The sequence below is a fragment of the Pyxicephalus adspersus genome, chromosome 12 (assembly GCF_032062135.1).
Source record: "Pyxicephalus adspersus chromosome 12, UCB_Pads_2.0, whole genome shotgun sequence".
Taxonomy (NCBI): domain Eukaryota; kingdom Metazoa; phylum Chordata; class Amphibia; order Anura; family Pyxicephalidae; genus Pyxicephalus; species Pyxicephalus adspersus.
The window spans coordinates 29789021-29807257 of record NC_092869.1 but is presented as its reverse complement, the minus strand read 5'-3'; the positions used below and the strand labels follow the sequence as shown (position 1 = coordinate 29807257).

Genomic DNA, 18237 nt, shown 5'->3' with positions numbered 1-18237 from the left:
AACAGTACAGTACAGAATTGAAACAACCATTAATATGTCTACAGATACACCATCAGTATCATACTTGTGAATGCAGAAACATATCTGTAGAAAAGGGCCACTTCGCATCTCATTGATTTAAAAAAAAATGGGCTTTTTAACATTAGCTTGAGGATTTTTTATTTAACATTAAATGACTGTTGACCCTTTTACTAATAAAACTGTATTAAAAAATAACATGGAAAGCATGCCAGCAAATAAAAAAGGGCAATCCCTCACTTACCATTTTCACTTTTTCAAGCAATCTTTTCACTTTTTTTCACCTTTTCAAGCAATCTTGAACAATGATCAAGATTAACCCTTCATCAGAGACACAGCCAGTACTGTACTGACCCAAAAATAACATGACGACAAAGATAAAATCAGTACCTACCTTACTGATAAATCCAAAAATTGGTCCACATAAACACAAATCAGTACCTACTGTATTGACAGATTCAGAGACATGTTCACAGAAAAACAGTCTGTACAGAGGAGAAAAAGTGGAAAGATAGTGGCTCTTTATGGCAGAAAAAAAGTCTAGCATGACATAAAACCTTTTATTTCAATTACTAAAACATATACTTCTTAGAAACATAATTGGTAAAAAAAAAGGCCATGGCAATGTTTAACCATGACTTTATAAATACTCTCACTAAAGAGTCCAAGATGTGGGTCAGTACTGTACTTATAGTCTCTCCCGACGCGTTTCGTCCTAAACGGGCTTCCTCAGGGGATTGCCGAGACCCTATAAATTACATTAATGATAGTCTAGTATAGAATTTCCACAGTATTCTTACAATTTTGACAATTTTGAAATAAGCAGATTCATCTTACTTGGTATATTGACCTCACGAGAGGAAGGTGGAAGAGTACATTCAACCCAGAAAATGTCACAAAAAAGGGTCTCGGCAATCACCTGAGGAAAAATGTGTTTTTTTTTAATTTTTAAATAATATATAAAAAAAAAAAATTAATTAAAACACATTTTTGGGGTGGTCCCCTCTCCTTCTGTTTAAACCACCATGGTGATAACTGAAGGGAAACCCACATCCTCTTGGAATACTTCTTCTGCACATGTCTGAGATCGGGCATGCTTTATCTAGCACGCATTTTTCGTTGTTCCTCACACATATGCATTATGATCAGCACAATTTTTTTTTTACATTTGGAGCAAGACGCATCACCTGATCCCATGCCTGTGCAATATGAGATCATGTAGACGCGAGGAAGAACCCAGAGCAAGAAGATGGCAGTGTTAGACAGAATGGCGAGCCACGGGGATAAAGAGGGAAGCCGAGACAGTGCAGGACTCACTGGGTTTGGTTTTTGAATGGATCAGGGACTTTTCAGACATAAAGAATTTTATTTTCTTAAGTAAAAGTTAAGAAAATTGAAAGTTAAGGAACCACTAATTATTTCACTTAGTGAATTTTTGGTAATTTAAATTCTTGTAAAAGCCTGTTTTTGTTTTACCTTTTTACTTTTATAATCATTTTAAGCTTTAAATAATAAACCATTGAAAATATTTACCAAAGTATTAAAAAGTAGGAAACGATCAGCAAGCTTTGCATCCAGACATTATGAGTTGAATGTTACAGTGTAACCCAATAGTGACATCTCTTTCGTAGTAACACCTTCGGGAGGTCTAAAACTATTCATGGAGCCTCGGGCTAGCTATGCCTGGAGGAAGAGATTTGTAAATGGGTGCCATTGATAAAGCTATGTATCTGGCGATCTTTATTAAAGTATATCTCATGCCACAACTGTTGGATAGACTATGGACGTGTAAAAGAAGGGGTTTTTTTTGCTGCCATAGGGGGGATTGCCCTATTAAATGTCCTGACCACTGTCACCAGGACAGAACATTTGTAAAAAAAGAGCAACAGTTGTCACTGGTTGCCATACAAGAATATAGGGAAATATGTGTTCCAAAGACAAAAGTCTGAGAATGGAGAAGGCATACCTTCTCAACGTCCTGATGTATCTCCAAAACATAAAGTAAAGGTAAAAACCCCTACTAGGCAAAAAACAAAGATATTATTACTATCATCTACTATATCCAAAATTTAAAATCTACATATTAATATAAAGACATATTTTAAAATCCTTCAAGAACTACATCACAGAAGATAGTTTCATGGCAAGTAATTTAAAAGCTGTTCAATGCTTTCTAATTCACTGACATGGAATAAATATTGAGTAAAGAAGTTTTCTCAAAAGAAGAGAATACAAGAAACAAATCCCAAGTCAAACTGTAGTACAGGTAGTCTCCCGGTTTACATACAAGATAGGGACTGTAGATTTGTTCTTAAGTTGAATTTGTATGTAAGTCAGAACAGGTGCATGGTTTTAATGAATGCAATTAGGACAGATGTTTGTCTCAGCATAATATTAGGCAGCGTGGTGTCAGTTACTGTATAAAATCCTCACTGTGAGCTAATCAAAAAAAGCAAAAAAAAAAAAAACTTTGGAGCCTAGACATTCATCAACTTCTGGAGCAAGCTGTGCTTTAATATGCAGGGGGAATCAACTGCAGAGTTTGTCTTGGTCATTAAAGAGTTACAAGATGTTGCTCAGCTGTTTTTAGCAAAAGATTTCTTCTGCAAGTCATGTCCCGTTCGTAGGGAAGCGCTGTCCGTATCTAGAAGTCGTCCGTATGTTGGATGTCCCTAACTCAGGGATTACCTGTACTTGTACTGCTCGTATTAAAAAATACATTTGGCAATGTATTAATAAAACAGAGCTGAGTTATTATGGGCCTATTTATTAAAGCTTCCCAAGAATAAAGAAGCTTGAATCTTAAACAAAAATTGCAGACCAGGATTTTTGACTTCACAGCTAACTTGTCCCAGGCCAGGATTCATAAAGTATTGAAATATTACAGCCAGGCATCTTGCACTTTCATCAGAACTCCCCAGTGGCATCCTCCGTATTTATCATTTTTTTATAGAAGGCTATAAATTACCATCAATGACATGTTCTGTATTGATCAAGCATGCACACTAGTAATTAAATTGCTTTTTACAAATTGGACATCTGCTGTCTACGCTGGATGCTGATGATGAGCTGCCAAAACGGTTACTTTCCCTGAACATGCAATAGGATACCAAGAAGATAAACACAGTTTTATTACCAATAAACTCAACACACACGGGATGGGACATAAAGAAAGTTGCTCTTCGTTGACCAAACTGGGTTCCATTAATAATAACCCTTTCCTGCCTTAGATTTATTGAAGCCTCTGTGAGCTGGTAGCATTTTACAGCTTTGGTAACAGCGGATTCATACAAGAGGTGTCTTTCTGCTCTGTATTCCCTTGTTAGTGTACAGCAAAAACATGACTTAGTATGGAGTTTTAAGAAGGTACTAGAAAATATCTTTTTATAGAAGGAAAATTAGGAACATCTTAGCAGAATTATACTCAAAGACTAAAATATCGTGAGCAGGCAGGGTATATATTGCAGAAGGACAGGTGATGTCCCATTTGCAATAAAACAAATTTACCTCCCTGTTTGCAATCTTTTCTACAATGTACACGAGGATGCTCATTCACAGCTCAGTGAAAAATACACTTTTGTGCAGATTTGCATGATTTATGTTATTTCAGCCCGGTGAATCAGGAAGGCTGAATCCCCAGTAGGACCTGGTGGAGATCCCAATGTCCAAGGAGCGAGTAGAAGTGCATTTAGGTAAAAGATTGTATGGGCAGGTAAGTTTATTTATTGCAGAATTGGCATTGCCTTTCCCTTCCGCAATAAAGAACCTGCATGCTGACATTTTTTAAATTTCATTACTATACTTCCACTTTCATTTTCCAATTAACATTTTTCTGGCATGAAATAACCCTCAAATATTGAGTTAATTAAGTGTAATTAAGCCTGTTTTAATGTGGGTGAGCTTTTATTCCATAACTGGCAAGTTATACCTATTTTTAAGCATCCCACTCCATCCCCAAAGCCACCATCTTTGTAGCCAAGCCTTCTGGATACAATGGGACACCCCGCCACCCCTGCACAAGTTACATTGTCCCTGGCATCTAGGTCTATTTTTGGAGGTGCCATGAATAGAGCCGGCTCTACACTGCATGGGGCATGCGCTGTGCAGCGTAATAAAAAAAATAAAAAATACCCGGAGCCAGGGACATCCAAAAATGTTTTGGGTCAAAGAGATTTTGGATATTTTTTACCTCCTGATGACTTTAGTATTTTGGGTTTAGACATTTAGACTTTATAGGGTGATAAGAAAAACCTAGATGTTGGCTTTTAAAGCATTGTAAATTAGTGTGTCAACAAGCCATTGAAATCAATAAGCAATTAACCTATCCAACTGAAAAAAAAATACCAATATAGCAAAATAGTCTCAAGTATATTTCAGCTGATTCAATCTTTTAACAATCAATTACCTACAGAGATGAATCTATAGATTGTTTCATTTTTATGTACACAGCACATGGCAATGAAATGTTGGTTTTTATTTTTGGTGATGAATATTTTTTTGGAATACATATCAATATTTATTACATGTCCAGGATTTATAATGATTTGTTCCTGGTAAAGGCTTTGAACCTGATTAGTACCACAGTCAGGTTAGCATATCAAGCTAAATACTGCATATTTACAGGAGCTGTTGTACCTGTACAAGGATTTGTATTTCTGTCTATCCAGTCCAGTGACTTGACTTTTCTTTATTTAAGATTAGCAATACAGGGTGGTCACTGCGCCTCCTCCAGCCTAGGATTGGACAGTGAAGAAGCAGCTGCAGTGCACTCCTACACTGGTTTTGGAATTTCAAGCAGAAGGCTTATTACTTTATTATTATAATCATTATTTTCATTACTAGTTACGTAGCAATAATATAATTAGTATAAAAGATGAAAGGTCTCTACCTTCACTAAGGAATCCTAAACAGCGAAATGCGTCAGTGATACAAGCTGTAGTAGAGAATAATGCTCTCCAAAAAGCATAGTGCAGATACACCTACATAGATAAGTGGAACATAAAATAATTTGACTTGGATGGAATCTGGTCGGATCAGTTAAAAAAACTAAACAGATTAAAAAAATTGTTTGATTTTTTTTTAAAAAAAGAGAAAAATTATTTTTTGGTGCAAAATCATTAGAAATTGTTTTCTTTATTTTATGAACTTTCAACTGTGCTGAGAAGTAATTGCTGTGCTGTGATTTCCCAGTAGTTGCTGTGATTTCCCTTGCTTAACAGTCACACTTTTCCCAAGAATTTCCCAAGCCTGTCACCATTACTTTTAATTTTATTTCTAGATGTCCATATAGTGTCACTCCAAGCTCTATCCCTGGTGTCTTTGCTAGCCCTCATTTATTGGCTGATGGTATTCCAGACATCAGACACAGCCCTCGTAGAAGACGGAGACAGGTGTGCCAATGCGGCAGCATGTCATTGGATGATCCCAAGCAGGGGCATTTTGCCCTGGAGTGCCCTCTTTTTAATTTAAGCTTATATTACCTCTGATCCAGGTCAGAATTAACTCCAGTCAAAACTATACAACCACCACTTGTAAGTAGGTGAATGGTGGGGATTGTATAAAAATAATGAGATGTTAGGGAAGTAATGTCAATAATTAATTTTATCATAGATACAAAATATTCTAACGCTGATGATACATTTTATGGGAAACATACAACCTCTTCCTTGGCAAACTTCATCACAATTCTGGCATCAGATGAATAGGGTATATGTTTGCTGTATAGAGCTATAATAACTGCTATCTCTACTATAAAACAATTTCTGAGTTTTCAGGTATGTATTGCAACACTTGGCAGCTGGGTGGGCCTAGGGGAGGAAAGGGGTCCCATTAGAGTGACCCCTGTGACAATTTAAATTTAGATAAAAAATTGTTTTCATGTGCAGTAATGTATTTTTAAGGATTGCAGAGGTTGTAGTTCACACTGACCCTGTTCTCCCTGTGACCTTTACAATCATCAGTCAATGTCACATGTACAGAAAGTGATTTTGAAATCAATGATTCTAGTGACGGGTCCCCTTTGCTGGCTGTTCAGTAAGGAGAATTTATTTAGCTGTCTTAGCAGTGTATATTTATTGCCTTTTGAGTTTCTTCATATCCTGTCATATATATTTTTTTTGTTCTTACTTTCAAACAAAAATGTAGTGATTTTTCATGCAAGTTGTCAGAAACCCTGTAATGGGAGTTAAAACACAACTCCAGCCAATGTATCCATGAATACCTTTAGATATAGGTGAAATAGCACTGCTAACTTTTATTGCAATATTTTCCTTTTCCTTCAATCATGAATTTCACTGCAGCACTTCTGTCTGCCACTAGATGTCATCAGTCTGATGTCCTTATCATTTGATCCCCTTCTTCTGAGCCCAGGTGATCCTGGACCAAACCACAGCCTGTGAATGGCAAGTGAAAGGAAAAAGCAGCATTGATGAGCTCATCCCTCTGTCTTCTCTGAGCATGTTTGTCTGTACATAGGCAGATTGGCTCCTTGTGCTGCTTCTCCCTCTCACACCCCAGCCTTAAGGTACAGGCACAGATACTAGATCAAAGTTAAATACTCATACTGCTTTACGGGCATAATTTCGATTACAGATACAAATTAATTTATGCATTATATATTCTTGCGGTTCAGGTTTAAGCAGCTAATCCAAACATCTAGAAGAAATCCATGCATTTCCTGAACTTCCTGCTTAGATATTTTATTGACTTTGTTTAAAAAATTAAACACATCTCACAATGTATCCAGCTAGTAAAATATTTTCCTTTTTCATGACACACAGATAGGTTAAATAATACAATATATAAATTATAATGCAGGGATATACTTAGAAATCTACACTATGCCAGACAACAGAGAATGTACATAGATACCTGTGGCACCGAGCCAATGATCTGCTTCTGGACTACCAAACCTAATCCACCCACCGGGAAAATTCTGCAAGCACCATGCACAGAAATGACAGCATTCTATTGTCTAAAACATGGCGGAGGAGGAGAGCTTTTCTGTTTGCTAATGGGAAAGTTAGCATGAACCGTGGTGAATGCCTACAGACAGGAGAACGTGTTCCAGGTGGTGAATGGAGTCCAATTTTACCATCGTTGTCATTATTAGATTAAAATGCATACACTGAACATTTAACGTTTACGTAGAACTAACACATCTAGAATAAGATCAGAGGCTGGGACAGGAGAAGAAGATAGAGGTGTCCATGACAGAACTAGAACAGGTGAGTGTATAAAAAAATTGTGATCAGGCAGGTAAAAGTTTTTTATTTCAGAATTGACATCTCCTGTCACTTCTGCAATACGGGACCTGCCTAATCACAATGTTTAATGGTAAGGGTTTAGTTCTGCTTTAACATTTATTCTGTTGAAACCTTTTAATGTCACTAGAAGTCATCAATCTGATGGCCAGTATCAATTCACCCACAATGAGCCCTGGGAATCCTGAACCAGCCTGGTACTGGTCAGTGAAAGGGGAAGCAGTACAGTGAGGAGTTTTTTATCATTCTGATTTCCCTTAATTTTTATTGTCAGGACCTTGTTCTGCTTCTTCATCTTACCCTCCAGCCCCGGGCCCACTAGGGCCCATTTAGTTCTGTGCAATGCAGTAATGAATGAACATTGTGTCGTGCATCAACATGTGTTCATTAGGACAGGCAATTCAAAATGTATAGGCTGCCAAAGCAAATATGCAAAAATATAAATATATAAAATGTATAATGCACCACACTACTGTGCCTTGTCATGTATGGCAAGGTGCATTGTCTTGATGTTATTCAGAGATCTCTATATACCCTTAATAATGTTTTTGGTTTTTTTTACACATTATGTATTATGCACAATACATTATTTTGTATCTTAAATGTCTGTCTAGAGTTTATCTTTAAATAGTTTGACTCTGGTAAAGTGAAATCTGATTTATCGCCTTATATTACTGCAATGTACAATACATTTTCTTATCAAATAGACTTTTGCAAACATAAATTACAATAAGTTTCATGGGTTCTGTAAACTAAAAGTTCTCCAGGTATTTAATTAAAAGTCAAATGCAATGGGATAGTATTGTTTCATTGTATTCTTATTTAATGCAACTGTATATTCTGCACAAAGAGACTTACTAAACATAGATTTAAAATCCTATTAATGATCGATGATAAATAAAAGTACAACACACGCATGTACATACACAAAACTGTATGTCTCAGGTTGGTAATGATCCCGTGCTCCCAGGTCAAGGGAACTAAAACACATTTTACACTGGAGAAATAGTTTTAAATGGATGGTGGCTATTGGGGATTTGATAAATTGTAACACATTGTGCTTTGTCTGATATTTATAAAATATACCTGTCCAAAGATCTGGCTATTTTGTTTTATAATGCCACATAAATTATATTTATGTCTACCTGCCTTGGGTTTTGTTCAGTTTTAATTCCCATTTTTGGTCTGGCTGAACCTTAGAAATAAGTAAAAGAATTTTATAAGAAGAGCAGTGATTTATTACACACCCCCAGGACAAGTTGTTATGTAGAATACAATTCTTTCCACCAACTCACTTCACTGATTTACACACATTACCCTCTTTATGCATTTTGCGGGTTGTTTGGGACCTCTGAAATGTCTGCAATTGTCCATACCTGGAGGCCCCTGCACTGAACCTATATTACAGCCTTGGTCTTTTGTTTTGGAGCAACAAATCAGTACTTTAATAGGAGATATGTAATACACTGTGCTGGACTGCTGCAATCAATAATGACCTTAGCATCATCCACACCCACACTTGAAGTCGTGTGACTGCTAATAAACTCTTGAGTATATGTTGGCTGCATTCAGCACTCGTGGGCAGTTCAAATTCACTTAAAACTCATAAAATAGAAACATTTACTGCAGGGTATAGTCATTCTGCAACTGACTGCATTTTTACCCAATCCTGCTCTTATTTATGTAACACTACCTGACCATAAGCTTTAGTAATATTAATTTGTGGAATAGTGCCTTTCATATGCCAAGGGGTGCTTCTAAGTGCCAATCCAGCACTGGCAGCCTTTGTCCCCACTGTCAAATTTATAGTTAAGAAAATGATTCCTTTCTGATTGTCCAATGATTTCTTTGTGTCAGCTGGGATGAAAACAAATCTCTGTTGACGGTTTATTGATTTAATTTCCGTGTCCAGTATTCTTTTTCAGCTATAAAATATCTTAATGCAAGATTTAAAGAGGTACTGTCATGAATAATAGTCTTGTGTACAGTGCAGCGCATAGTCTGCTGTCAGTATTACTATAGCTGTCCAGTACAACATTCTCATGATGGACCGGATTTATTAAAGCTCTCCAAGACCGGAGGAGACAGGCTATCATAGAAGAAGCTGGGTGGTTCAGCAAACAGATTGGATTTCTTAAAAATAATTTGCTATTTGATGGCAATCCTTGACCAGATCCATTCTGGGTTTGCTGGTTCACCCAGGTTCTTCATAATAGTCTATGTTTTCCAGTCTTGGAGAGCGTCAATAAAGCAGGTCCTTTGTGTTTGTTACAAACATTTGAAATCTGTGCTATTGGTTATCTCCCTAGTCCCTGTTTCAGTGATGTAAATGTTGGATTTCTCAACTGTAATAAAGACATTAGGCAGCGATATATCTTTGTTCTGAACAGCCACGGGGGTTCTAATGCACAACACGCATGGACAGTTGAGTTTTTGATTGATTAACAGAGGAGGTTTAACCTTGCTAGATAAGTGTTGCTATACGGTCAACCATTGATTACATCAATAATGTGCTGTGTTCCTGTACATCCAAAATACATTCACTGGTCATAATATTAGGTACGCCTTTTCCACAGCTTGTTAATGTAAATAAGCAAAAATCCAATCACATGGCAGCCAATCAATGTACTTAGGCACAGAGACATTGTCAAGACAATCCGCTAAAGTTGAAAGGTGATTTAGATTACTTTGAACGTGGCATAATTATTGGTGCCAAGTAGGCTGGTCTAAGAAGCCGCTTTTCAGCCGGAAAAACATTTTTTACATTTTTAAACTTTACAAAGAATGGTCAAAGTAAGGGAAATTATCCAGCGACAGTGAGTTACCTGAATGACTTGTTCATGCCATAGGGCAGACTGGTTTGAGCCAATAAAAAGCAACAGTAACACAAATAATCACTCGTTCCAACCAAGCTATGCAGAAAAGCATCTGAATGCAAAACATGTCAAACCTTTAATCAAATGGGCTACAGCAACAGGAGACCACATCAAGTGCTACAGCTAAGAACAATCACCTGAAGCTACAATTTCCAAGAGCTTGCCAAAAAGAGAATATTGGAAAAACGTTGCCGGGTCTGATGAGCCTTGAGAATTTGCCATCAACAATGCAAGCATAGATCCATCCTGCATTGTATTAATGGTTCACACTAGCAGTGTAGGTGTAATAGTGTAAATGATATTGTTTTAGCACACTTATGCCCCTCAGTACCAAATGAGCATTATTTAAATGCCACAGTGTACCCATTTTCCATCTTCCAATGGGTACACTGAGGTCAGGAGCAGGATATCATGCCATATAACAAAGCTCAGATCATCTCAAGCTGGTTTTACGAACATGATCATGAATTTATCATCATTATCAAATGGCCGCCAAAGTCAATATTTACCAGTCCAGTAGAGCACCTTTGCGATAAATGTGCAGCCTACAAATTTGCAACAACTGCGTAATGCTATCATGTTAATATGGGCCAAATTTCTAAGGAATGTTTCCACCACCTTGTTGAAACTTTGCCATGAAGACTTACAGCAGTTCTGAAGGCAAAAAAGGGGGCCAACCCAGTACTAGTAACATGTAGCCATTATTGTGGTCAGTGAGTGTACATACTTTAGAATAGGAACCACTGGTGGTCCCCAAAAAGATTTTGGTGGTCGGCGGCTCTGGCCTGTGCATCCCAGAGTGGGGTCAGGAAAAGGACCCCGCCGTGCAAATCCCAGGCTCAGGGAAGTGGGCAGGCTGTGTTTCACGACACAACCCGCCCACTCTCCTATCGCAGGCTAAGATCTGCGATGGCAGAGTGGGTGGGGTTATGGCGTTATGATGTCACTATGAGGGAGGTTCCTCCCCTTTGATTGACAACTGGCTCCCCGTGCATGCACGGTCAGGAGCAAGGGATTTTAGTGGTCCGCGGGACCAAAAAGGTTGGCGACCACTGGAAAGGAATATATTGCTTTTTTTAAATATGAAGTTGTTTTAATAGGACATGCAGTAGGATATGTACATATTGATCAATACATTTTATTTCTGTCTCTTTCTATTTTTATTTTTTCCTGTACAGATAAAAACTTTTTCTAGGCATCTTTTCAATTTCAACAGAATGCAGAAAGCCATATGAAACAAAAGAAGAAAAGAAACTTTTTGGTGAACACCAACAATTGGCAAGTGTGTCACAACTCACAGCTGTTTATGGCACTCCTGGAAAAGTAATAATATTTGGGTATTACTACGGAAGTAAGCACTCCAATGGCACCCTGATTGAAATGGAAGAAAATAAAGGGTAGGGTCAAACAGGTCCCAATGCACATGAAGGGCTCTACTTATAAAACAGGGAAAGAGACATTTCTTTAAACATTCTTTCGTGGGAATCTCCCAGGTCTATGTGTTTCAAAAGCAGTAATTGACAAGGGAATGTTTAAGGGAATGTCAGATTATTGTTTTATAAATAGAGCCCTATGAATAACTACTATAGGAACCAGCACTGAATACACAGACGATGGTAACCTCATCTAGAAAGAGGGATGAGAGGTCATGCATGGGGATAGGAGAATGCCACCAACCTCACCACAAATGTACCATTTTTATGTAAAAGGGTTTGCAGATCAGTGTAGATATCTCCAATCTATATAGTAAACTAAAATCCAATTGCTTGCTATGGGTTACATGTCCATATGATCGCTGCCCCTTAGTAGCTTTATTGTACCAGTGTTTACCAGCTAATGTCTGATAATACAAATGCTTATATGCTGCACAGCAAAATGTCTAATTCTATTAGGATCCAGAGGATAAAAAAAGAAAATGCTACATTTTAACAAAAGCAGCAAAACTGCAAAAAATTGTGCCAACTATATTATAAAGTTATAGTTGCAGTCCTTGTAAAATAACTTTCAGACGGACACATTGGGAATGATTTATGAAGGCAGTTGGGCTATTTACTTAGCAAAGTGAATGATTACTCTGCAAGGGATAATTTACTTTGCTTGGTGCACATAGCAAAGCTCTGCTGACTTCAGCTATCCAATTATCCTAAGCAAAACATAATGTTTTTTTTACATTTACTTGCGTGTGATGGAGTGTTCAGTGCCAAGTAAACTTTCACTACATTCACTATGCAGTTATTTTTAAGTTCCTATGTAAACTCCTTTGTTGCTGATATAGTCCAAGATGTTGGTGCAAAATGAAAAATTTTCTTTTGCACTCCATAAATGGCAATACATGTAATTTCTGAAGCTATGTTAAGACTGGTTGTGATGTGGTTATCACTTTCTCGGATGAGACAATACAAGAAGCTTCTTCCCATGGCAGCCCCATAGAGAATAAATGGGAGCGCAAGGGAGCAGTACATTAGGACCAGCTCGAAAATCTACAAACCATTAAGAGCAAGTGTTGCACAATGAGTGCCACCCACCTGGACATGCTGAATCACTCAATCCCAAAAGAGGTCTGAACCTGGCTGACCTGAGCAGTATTTAGTTTGCTAAATTCTGCAGCCATCACCTATCTGTATGGACTCCAGCAACTAATTTTCCAGGACAGATTTTCTGATAGTAATAACAGTAGACCATGTCAGTTTGATGAATGCCAAAACAGACATTTAAAGCCTCCATCAAAAGTTTTGTCACAATGGAGTAGCACAATTAGTAAAAAGAGGAAAAAGGCTATATAAAAAGTGTCTGAACAAGAACCTTCATGGTAAGATCACCAGGTATTATTTTACTTGAAGAGTTCGATTTAAAACAAACTTTTGATTGTACATTGACATGTTAAAGTTTAGAGTTTATTCTGTATATGTTTTTTTGTATGAATTTTTTAACCATATTCTTTTTTAAAAAAACAGAATATTACAAGTGCCAAGCATGAGGGACAGGCACATAATCTTGTCTGATGAGCTAAAAAATGGTTAGAATAGCATTAGGGGTCAGGAACACTTTTTTCTCACAGACAAAGAATTACCAACACTAGCACCTTGTCACAAATACTAGCATGTCAGGATTTATCTAAAAAGCTTAACTATGAGCGTAGGTAAAACATATTTAAAATATATTTAGCAAGTATTGGTTAAACTCAGGGCAATTTCAAGGGAAGAGAATAATAACAAAATCCTTGGGAGGTTTGTAATCTTCTCCTAAGCAGCTCTAGGTAAGGAACTAATGTTGATCCAAATATCTCATTTGCCTAAATTTCACAAATCCAGTTGCCGCTTATTTTTGAAGCACTTTATAATATTGCTTATTATTATAAAACACATAATGTTGTGTGAGATCATGAAAATTGGAATTTGTGGAAAATGGCAAATAAATGAAAAATGAGCAATACATACTAATTTATTTCACTGCTAAAATGCATCTTCAGTCTCTCTAATGCAAACATGAATGGATTTTCTTAACTCTGTAACAAGTAATACAAAACTGAATATGATATGTACCACATAACCTTAAGGGGTTATGGAAATCTCAACCTGATATTTCAGTTTTTGCAGAGGTCAGGGAGTTAAATCCCAAGAAATCATCTTTCTTATCTTGGGGGGAAATTATTAAGATTGGTGAGATAGAGCTCCTGCATCTGCACACTTGCCATGGCCTAATAAAGGAATTTTTTTTACCCCCATTTGGAGTTTTTATATATTAAAATGCATAAGTAGTAGGTGACAAAGCAAAGTTGCATGGAAGTACCAAAACTTCCAAATTAGTTGTTCTTAACCAGAGTTCCTCCAGAAGCTGCTAGAGGTTCCTTGGACTATGGCTGATTGACCTCTCATTCATTGATGCTGCACTAGTTTTGGAGTAGAGAAAGTTGTTTTCTTACCACTGGCCACCAATATAAGATGCCTTTTTTTCCACTGAATTGGTTTTAGCATTCTCTAATCTCTGAAAATAATTTCACTGGTTCCTTAGAAATAAAAGGGTTGGGAAAGACTGTCATTGATTGACAAGAATGGAGCCTGGAATACTGTTGGTTTATTAGAAATCCAAAACATTTAGGAAGCTAGGAGCCAGTCAACTCACCAGACTCTATTTATGGCTATAATATCACATATGGTTGACTGATCTTTAACCAATGTCAAATATCAACTTACAACTGTTAAAAGCTGATCAATGCTTTCAGCTTTCCACATTCTACCTGCAGTAGGCCCCTTCCAAATGTTCCATAATAAAACGAATTAGCATGTTTTATTGTGTTGTATTATAATAATAAAATAATAATGCCAGAATAGCAAATTATCAGCGATAAAATGGTGGAATAGCAAAAAGATGACTGATGGAATACATAAGCAATTAATATGATATATGCATACGTATATATCATATTTTATCTAATTTTTATATTAGCCGTTCAATGTACTAATATTATTTGCCCCAGCTGCAGAATGCCTGCATTGTGCTTCAGCCTCCAGGACACTTCTTGCTCTTGTTCTTGGTACTGCTAATAGTCCCAGCATGTGTTGACGCCTGCTGGAATTTGTAGTTTATCTTCATCTGGTATACAGCAAGTTGCCTGTGTCTGCTCTAGCTCTCAGTGTACTATAGGAGTTCTGACAGCACAGCTGGAATATTAGATTGTGTCAATCATAGTTCAATGAATAGCAGACTATTTCTATGAAGAGTTACATAAATTGGAAAGAAGCCATAACTCAGTGCCACCACTGACTTTGCAAATGGCAGTCTGCCATAAAAAATGGATGACAGATGCCTTGGCTCAAAGCGTGCGTCTCCTGTTTTACATAAAGCCTCGTGGGCCACAAAAGTACAGAGATACCCACTATTACATGGCAGTTTTTCACAACTGCCTAATGTGCCAACCTGAACTATTTTCCAACACTTATGCAAATCTGTGACTAAAGAGCAAAGTAATTTAAACTGTTCATTCTATCCTTGCTACTCATTAAGCAATCAAAGTGTGAATCTGCGTTCTTTTCTTTTGAACTGTGCTCTGAAAATGGTTTGTGTGCTCCACATTGATAGCAATCATTTTAGGAACTAATTATTATCTAAGCCAAAAAATATATTTACGGGAATTGGCAATTAACCAGAAAGCAATATTAATTAAAAAGGGGCCAACACCTTGCACGGTTGGGCACAAGAGTTTCAGATCCATTAGCAAAAACAGTCAGTGTACCACGCAGAAGAGTCCACTACAAGTCAATAGGATCTGTCAGTAGGGATACCATAATTTCTGTACATTTCTTAGAATGTATCATCTACTGCCCTAAGTCTATGTAGAGAAAAGGAAAATGCATAACCTGGCATTTCTGTTCTCATTGCTAACATTCTACTGCCTGGATGTCATACTAAGTGTCTTTCTTAAATACTTTTTGAGTTTCTGAAATAAAACAAGTTTATAGTAGGAGTCCTGACTTTGTTCATTGCATACCTGCTCCAGGTAGAGTGACTTAAAGTATTATTTTGAGATAATTAGTATTAAAGCCAGGCAACTAGAACTCAACAATGACTCCCTATCATTTCTAATGCCAGGTTTTCTTTAAAAAAAAGAATTAAAGTACTGCGCTACCATTTATGTCTTGCACAATAATGCTGAAGCCCTGTGAATGCAATCATTGTTTTGGGATACTGGGAACTCTGGAACTTTTGCTGGTCCTTTATAACCCAAAGCATGAATTTGCCATATAAGGAATCCCCGCATCACAAAATTAAATTTCAGATCTCATTTTTGTCCACAAGTTTGCCCAATGCCTGGCTCAGCTTACAGTTTACTATCTGAAAACGTCAGAACTTAACTTTAAATATTAAACAATCCCTCCTAAAAAAAAGCCCCAAAACACCTACACAGTACATTATACCTGTACTATATTACCACATTATCTCTGACTGCTGTTACATAGTACTTACTGAGGAACAAATTATTTTTTCCTGCATACAAATTGACACACTTTGGCAAGAAAAGTGTTATGCATAAAGCCTTCAATGTCAGACTTTAAAACACACACACACAAACAAAAAAAAAGAGCAAAAAAACTAAATAAAACAAACTGTAAAAAATAAAGGGAAGGATACAAAGGTTTCATTCACCTTAGCTAAACATTGGGCATGACAACATTTATTTTTAAAGACAATTAGTCATCTGTATTACCCAAAAAAAAGTTTACATTCTGTGATTGCATTGGTACATAATAACAAAAAAAACTATAAATAAAGACTCAAGAAATAAAAAAGTAATGCAAAGTAAAATAATTATATAATTATTACTACTACTACTAATATTAATTTTACTTTACTTACTAATAAAATGTTATGAAATATTAATAACATAAAATAGAGCGTGTAATCACATATTATAATATTTTTATTATTATTATATTCCAATACAATATTTTTTCTCTCTTTGGAAAAATGTGTGAATAAAGCACAGCTAAAACTATTCATTTTTAGTAGGAAGCGGTTACTAAGCATATATTAAATATAAATATTCTGACATTGCACTATTCCAAAACTCATAAAAATAGCATTATATCACAGTGCTTTTTCTCTGCTAGGCTCTCCTGGTGTTATGGAGCTGCATGCACATACAACATCTCCCTCACTCTAATTTGTATTTCTTTCTGCTGTTTGTCACAATGTGGATCCTTGTGTGCCAGAACACAACAGCGGTTTAATCTTTTAGATAGAGAGCATGATAGGAGATTGTGACCTCCCCCAGGGGAAATGCAATGCTCCATTCTCTACATTGCTCTTGTTACTATTCAGCTCAATTCTTTTTGTGGTGTGTTTCTAGAAACACATTTTAACAAACCAAAAAAAAAGAACATGCCAAAAACTTAAGATTCTGATCACTTACAAGACTAAAAGACAGGTAATAATAGTCATGCCTTAAGGAATGATAAAGCCTTGCAAATTAAAGAAGCATGCTTTATGTATTGCACACATTATATTAATTAAATTAGTCTTGCATTCCCTAGACTGTGTATATCAAGCCTACATACAGTTTCACATAAGCAAATACAACAATCATTCTGCAAGACATTGCAGTAATTCTTACGTTTCTGACTGGAGTAACCTGGGTAATACCCATAGTAGCCAGTGATCCTTAAGATCCTGTCCTCTATGGTGGCCACACCATTGGGAGCCCCTTTGACATCCATACAGAGGGTTGCTTGGGATGGCAGGACTGGAAATATAGAGTTGTTCCAAAAGAGTCTGTCAATGCCCTGGTCTTTGATGCTGTGGGCTGGAAAGATGGTGCTGGCCCTCTTTGTTGCTGTCCAAGGTGTTGAACCCTATTGCTGTTTTAAAAAGTTTGTGACCACTAGTGGTACTGTCCAAGGTGCTGAACGTCTTTCCAGCTGTACAAGGCGTTGAACCCCAGTATTGATGCACAAGTTGTTGGACTACTTTGTTGCTGCTCAAGGTGATGAACCCCAGTCCTGATACCCAAAGTAGTGAACCCTATTGCAGCTATCCAAGATGCTAAACCCTAGGGCTAATGCCCAAGATGCTGAACCCTACTGGTGCTGTCCAGGTGCTGAACCCCTTACTGCTCTTCAAGGTGCTGAACCCTACTGCTGCTACCCAAGGAGTTGACCACTATTACTGCTGTCCAAGATTTTTAACTCTACTGCTGCTGTCCAAGGTGCTGACCCTAGTACAGTTGCTAGGGTGCTTTACCCCTTTTCCCAAGGTGCAAGATGCTCTCCAAGCCCTAGTGCTGCTGTGAAGGTGGTAAACCACTTTGCCCAAGGTGTTGCTCCCCTTGGTCACAGTCCAAGGTAATGAACCCTTTGCTGCCCTGCAAGGTGTTGAACCCTACTTGCTCTCTCCAAGGTGCTGAACCCTAGTGGAGCTCTCCAAGGTGCTGAAACCTACTTGATCTCTCCAATGTGCTGAACCCTAGTAGAGCTCTCTAAGGTGCCGGACCCTACTTGTTCCCTCCAAGGTGCTTAACCCTACTTGATCTCTCCAAGGTGCTGAACCCTACTTGATCTTTCCAAGATGCTGAACCCTAGTGGAGC

The 18237-nt window shown here is 37.3% G+C and overlaps 1 protein-coding gene across 2 annotated transcripts in view; it reads right to left on the bottom strand.

Annotated features, from left to right (window-relative positions):
- SLC35F4 (solute carrier family 35 member F4) overlaps positions 1 to 18231 on the bottom strand; it is a 137341-nt gene extending 119110 nt beyond the window's left edge. For both annotated transcript variants that reach the window (XM_072428331.1, XM_072428332.1), the window contains exon 1: positions 17268 to 18231. In XM_072428331.1, coding sequence (XP_072284432.1) covers positions 17268 to 17370 — 103 coding nt within the window. In that variant the 5' untranslated portion in view covers positions 17371 to 18231. The remainder of the gene's footprint in view (positions 1 to 17267) is intronic.
- Positions 18232 to 18237: the final 6 nt, after the last annotated feature.